This window comes from Emydura macquarii, unplaced genomic scaffold (assembly GCF_026122565.2).
Source record: "Emydura macquarii macquarii isolate MOO-44397 ecotype Brisbane River unplaced genomic scaffold, CSIRO-AGI_Emac_v2 contig_214, whole genome shotgun sequence".
Classification (NCBI taxonomy): Eukaryota; Metazoa; Chordata; order Testudines; family Chelidae; genus Emydura; species Emydura macquarii.
This window is the reverse complement of record NW_027130351.1, coordinates 88709-94611: the sequence shown is the minus strand read 5'-3', so window position 1 is coordinate 94611 and position 5903 is coordinate 88709. Positions and strand designations below refer to the sequence as shown.

Below are 5903 nucleotides of genomic sequence, written 5' to 3'. Positions count from 1 at the left end.
ACGGCACCCGGATCCTTTGCGCACCTTGCTGGGGGTCACGACTGAGGGGCAGAGGCAGAGGATTGGATTGTCTCAACAATGGAGCGACGGTCTCCAGTTGCAGTGGGGGAGGGCTAGCTTGGAGATCAGGAAAAAAGTTTTCCCTAGGAGGACAGTGAAGCCCTGGAATGGGTTACCTAGGGAGCTGGTGGAATCTCCATCCTTAGAGGTTTTTTAAAGCCTGGCTTGACAACACCTTGGCTGGGATTATGTAGTTGGGCTTGGTCCTGCTTTCAGCAGGGGGTGGGACTAGATACTTCCTGAGGTCCCTTCCAACCTTCTAGGGTTCTTTGACTCTAACCTCCAGGGCTCCAGCCCATTGCAACCAACTTCTCTTTCCTCCCAAAGAACATTTCATACCATGTTTAATATCATCTAAGAGACGGTCCCGCAAGGCGGGCTTCCTTCTAAGAGCTCTCTACAACTCCAGGGACCAAGGGATGTCCTTCCAACAAAATCCTTCACGCTTTACAGTTCACAGTTTGAGCTGCTGTTCCTTCTTTACGGTACCTCCAACAAAAGGCTGCAAGGATTGTTAACAGCGCGTTTGCCCTGGCACTGGGCAGGCCGAGGGCTCTTGTTTAACACTGTTTAATGTCGGACAGTGGGAGGGTCACATTAACTGCATTGAGTCAAGGGCCCAGGTATCCCATCCTACTCCTAAAACAGAGCCCAGGGCCGGGACAGCCGGGCGGTGGGTCGGGATGGGGGGCACCGGCAGAGCCGTGCGTTTCCAAGCTAGGACTGGATTAGGAAGGTGCCATGGGTCAGAACTCAGGATGCGTCTACACAGCTGAGGAAGGGGTGACTGCAGCACGGCTAACAATAGCAGTGGGGACGTGGGGGCTGGACTGTAGCCAGGGAAGGTACCCAGGGTCCCTGGCTGGCCGGTACCAAGGCAGCTACCCTGTGGCGAGGTCTGTGCCGCCTGCTACCGGTACCCACACTGGACAGGTGAAAGCTGGCCTGGCTCTGCCCATCCGCCCTACCATCGCGTCTTCTCTTGTTGGGTAGACGCAGCCGGGGAGGTTTCTCTGGCACCTGAGTCTCTGATATGACACGTTCCATTAGTTCCCCACCCCTGCCCTGCCCTGCAAAGTCACTGTTTTTAATTACCAGTTTTTGGGAAATGATGCTTACCCAACTAACGCCCTGGATTTCTGTTTCCACTCCTCCCCTGTCCACATCCGGTGTGGCTCTATATAACACGCTCCAAGAGAGGGACCAGGATCAGGGCGAGGCGAGGCGAGGCTCAGCACAGGCCGGGATCCGTCGCTCCCACACCAGCGAAGAAAGAAGGACTCGGGTGAGTTGCGGGAGATCCCAGCAGGCGGGGGAGAGGAGAGAACAGCCTCACGTGGGGCTGCGATGGCCGGGCTTGTGTCTGGGAGGCAGCGTGTTCTAGTGGTTAGAGCAGAGGGGCTGGGAGTCAGGACTCCTGGGTTCAGTCTCCGCCTCTGGGTGGGGAATAATGGGCTAGAGGATGGAGGGTCCCTATCTCTGTGCAGGTCTGTGCAGCACCTGGCACAAAGGATCTCTTGGTGTGTCAGGGCCCATGAAGCATCCGGCAGGACGGGGCAGGGGTAATGGGAGGGGCACTGGGCAGAGCGGGATGTGCAGTGGCTGGACCCAGGAGGTTCCATGGAGGAGGCAGATCAGCACCCGCAAAGTCTCCATCCATCTCCCCTCTGCAGGTCGATCCAGCAGCAGACACAGCCATGGCTCCAAGGGGACCCCGCCCCACGCTCCTGCTGACCCTCGGCCTGCTGGCCGCCTGCCTGGCCCTGGCCAGTGGGCAGACATGGGTTGAGGTGAACAAAATATTCCGCAAGCACCACGTGAACTATCCACGGACCCCAGTCCCCAACCCCAGCAGCTACTGCAACGTGACGATGAAAGCCCGGGGGTTATACTGGACGCCGGTAAACACCTTCATCCACGCACCAATCCAATCCATCAATAGCATCTGCTCAGTGAACGGGACATCCCGCGGGGGTGGCCTATACGAGAGCAAAGCTTTCATCACCGTCACCACCTGCAGATACAACCCAAAGGGCAGTTCCTACAGCATGACATACCTTTCCCGGAAAATTATCATCGGCTGCTGGAACAAGCTCGCTGTGTACTTCAAAGAGTAGATGTAGGACCCAGGCTGAGCAGGGAGGGGTCCCTGGTGCTTCCTTTCACCCCTCTCTGTCCCGTCCACACCCGCCGCTGCCCCTGGCTCCCCACCCACCTCTGAACGTAGGTCAGTTGTCTAGGCATTTCCATCACCCCCCTCTGCTGCCTTTAGTGCCCATTATACGTAGAGCCACCCCGTCCCCGTCTTGTTCTCCCCCCTGCCTAGTGCCCACCTAAAAACTTGTCCTTTACTTAAGAAATATCCCTCCCTGTCACTCTGCTGGTGTTGTGCCTTCAGCCTGGTAGTGGGAAACCTCCTATTCCTCCCAGTTCACTGTCATTGCTTCACTTTGAAACCTTGCCTCCTGTCCACCACTCTCTGTGCTCAATAAAGCCTGATACTTGCAAAGCCATCCCTGTGTTGTTGTCTGAGTTTGATGATGGGACGACCGTAAGCCACTCCACAGGCGCGCTGGAAGTGCAGTGTTGTTCTCCAATGCAGTTCTCCATCCATTCAAGCCCAGCCTCAATGATTGCCCTGGAGTTGGGAATAGAACCCACGAGTCCTGACTGCTACCGCTGGCCCTGCTCTACCCCCTAGAGCCCACTCCCCTCTGAGAGCTGAGAAAAGAACCCAGGGGTCCTGAGTCTTCCTCCACCCTGTTTGAATGCACTGGAGCCCTTTCTCCTCCTATGGTTCCAGTGAGAACCCTGGAGTCCTGATTCCCCTCCTCCATTGCTCTAACCCAGCACACCCCATTCTCCCAAAATTGTAAACAGCGCAACAGACACAAACCTTCATGCTTCGGGGCAGTAGCCAGCCACTAGTTGAGGAAGGTCAGGAAGCAACTTTACCTCTGAACAAGTATTTTCTAGAATTCCTCCTTGGGGTGAATTTCTCCCTGTGACAGAGACAGATCTGCAGGGACCCTGGTCCATGCTGCCCCCAAATTGATTGGTGTTCCAGCTGGGAGCACCAGCTGTATCCAGGAGAGGGAAAGAATTAAACTGAGTCATTGTCAGAATTAGCCTCCCCTGCGGCTGGAGGCACTGACTGTACAGAGTGCAGGGGATAAATCCACCCCTAGACCTACAGAGAAAGAAGCAGGTGGGTCCGAGCAGGGTAGCTGAGCAGTTTAAAGTGGATCCTGGCTCTTCCAGTCCCTTCAACACCCAACTCAATGAGCCACTGACAGGGCGTTGTGTGTAGGGGTCCGCGGATAAATGTAGCCTTTGATAGGAAGGCGTCACTCAAAAAGCAGGACTTTCTAAGGTGCTCGACTGCTGTTGCCCCTTGACATTCGGCACCTGAATCTTCTGCTCCTCTCCATCTCTAACGCCTTCTGCAGTGCAGTTTGCACGGTTGTTCCTCTCTCTGAACATATCTGCAATCACCAGGGGTTTAATCCCGGCCCCTCGCACACTGGCTGTGAGATGCATGCCCCAGAGGAATCAATCTGTTGCTGGTGCTACCCCTGAGATCTCTCTCCTCATAGACGGTTAGACTTTAAGGTCAGATGGGACCAATATGATCAGTAGGTCCATATAACTTAAATCTAAGAGGTTTAGAAGAGCTGGCGGAGGACTTTTTCTTTTAGAAAATTCTCATCTATAATTCCAAGGCCCTGCTAGGACACTTTATTAGTGGGAGCCTTAGACCTCTTGTATAAATTGCTCGGGATGAAATTCCTTACCAGTTTGTTTCTACACAATATAGATGGATGATTAAAGACCTGCTTGTGCTCCTCTGCCTGGGATAAGTAGGCTGACACAGCCTCCTGGCGGAGAAGCAGTATATTATGGCAGAAAGAGGAGTTCTGCTGGCATGGTGGCACCACCTCCTGGAATGACATTGGATATGCCAATAAAAGCATTCGTCTGGCAGCGTAGATGCGTCCACTTTGGGGTTTTGCGTAGCTATGACAGCAAGTGTTTGTAGTAACAAAGAGATGGATAGGAGGTGACAGCCACAATCTACAGCAAAGAACTCTTTAAATTAGCAGAGCAAAGCATGATCCAGTGATTTGGGAATCCAAAAATTCAAACTTGAAACAGAAAGAAGGTGCACATTTCTAACAGTGCAGGAAATCAGCCACTGGAGCAATTTACCGAGGGTCGTCATAGATTCTCCAGCCCTGAAGTCTTTAAATCATAGGAGAATCTGGGCTTCGGTATTTCCAGGCCAATTACAATGTCTCCTGTCACTCAGCAAGCCATTGGGTTGGAAACGGCAGGAAAGGGATTGTTGAGCAAGGCTCAGGGGAGATTTGAACTTGCCACAGAGCGTTTATCAGGTCACTGATGGGCCCACGGAGCTTCTGTACAATAATTCCAGCCCTTCACGTTCAAGCCTTGTGGATCTATCCTACATGCCTAGTGCTTGATGCCCGTATCCTGGAGGGAACCTTCAAGCTGAGCCCTCACCGTGCAGACAGCTGTAGCAGTCGAGAAAGAACCCGGGAGCCCTCACTGCCAGACCCAACCCACCAGTCCTGATGCCCCGCAAACGCTGCTCGAGCCTGTACTGCTCTCCCAAAGCTGGGCGGAGAACCCAGGAGTCCTGTCGCCAAGTCCCACCCCTCCCATGCCAGATCCTCGCCAGAAGCAAGGAGCTGAGCTGGCCACTGGAAAGCGGATGAAAGGGAAGAAATGAAAGACTGTAACAGGGACAGAAGCAACGTCCTAAGGGAAGTTAGGACATTAGCTAGTTCTGAAGCCTTTAAGGAAACCAGGGCCCTAGACTCCTAATTTGCAAAGTAATTATACCAGTCCTCATCCCCAGCTTGAGTGCTCCATTAATTACACTCATGGATGGCAATAACAACTTCCCACGCTCGTGTGGTGTTGGCCAGTCTGCAGCGACTCACACAGTGGGACGGGCACAGATGTCAGGAGAGAGAGAAGGGTGTGTCCAGGACAGGTGGAGACAGCCAGAGAGAGAGAAAGAGCTCTGTGTGTCTGAGGGTGGATGGAAGGAGTGACGGTTCTGTACCGCTTCAACCACACCAGTACAACTGCCAGTGTGGATGGAGGTATACCAGTTTAACCAGTATAGCTTGTTCCTGTCTATTGATGGCAGTAAGCCACACCACCAGAACTACTTTTCTACCAGTATTCACTGCCCCAAAAGGAAAACCCCAACCCTCACTTTTGTGAGTCACAACTTTCTGTGTCTCCTGTGTGTGCGTCTGTGAGAGTCATTCTTGTGTTGTGTTTCCTGCATTGCCCTGTGCCTGTATTCACTGTATGTGAACCCTTTGCTTGTGTGAGTGCTGTGTGTCTCATTATTTTTCTTCTGTGTGTCTTCTTTTCCACTTTATGTGTCTGTTTGTCTCTTTTGTTGGTGTTTCTGTCTGGTTATTCCTATGGCTTATGTCTGTCACAGCCAGTGCACCCTGCGGAGTGTCCCTTTCCACACGCCACCTTTCTGCCCTTACCTATGACCAAAACTCATCACCCATCCCAGTCTGAACTCTTCAAACACCCTGCCCCTGGCTTAGATCCCAAAAGGAAATAATTACACTGACTCCCTCCATCTCTCACTCACCCTGTGTCTTTCCTCCTCTGTTGCCTTCTTTCATTATTCAAATTCCAAGGGCTCGTTTCTGACCCGCAAACATAATGGCCTGCAGGGGTGCTGTGGCCATGTCTCTCCCACGATAACTTGTCTCTCTCAGCAACAGAAATTATACTTCACCCACCTTGTCCCTCAAAAACAGGGCAGACGCCCAATGGCAGTTTGT

General features: G+C 52.9%; 1 protein-coding gene across 1 annotated transcript; it reads left to right on the top strand.

Moving 5' to 3' along the window:
- The first annotated feature begins 1757 nt into the window (after positions 1–1757).
- Positions 1758–2177, top strand: LOC137153166 (ribonuclease-like). The gene has a single exon (XM_067548264.1). The coding sequence runs from the start codon at positions 1758–1760 to the stop codon at positions 2175–2177; it is 420 nt and encodes a 139-aa protein (XP_067404365.1).
- The last annotated feature ends 3726 nt before the right edge of the window (positions 2178–5903 follow it).

Coding starts and splice junctions, on each gene's coding strand:
- LOC137153166 (XM_067548264.1), top strand. CDS start 1,758: ATGGCTCCAAGGGGACCCCGCCCCACGCTCCTGCTGACCCTCGGCCTG.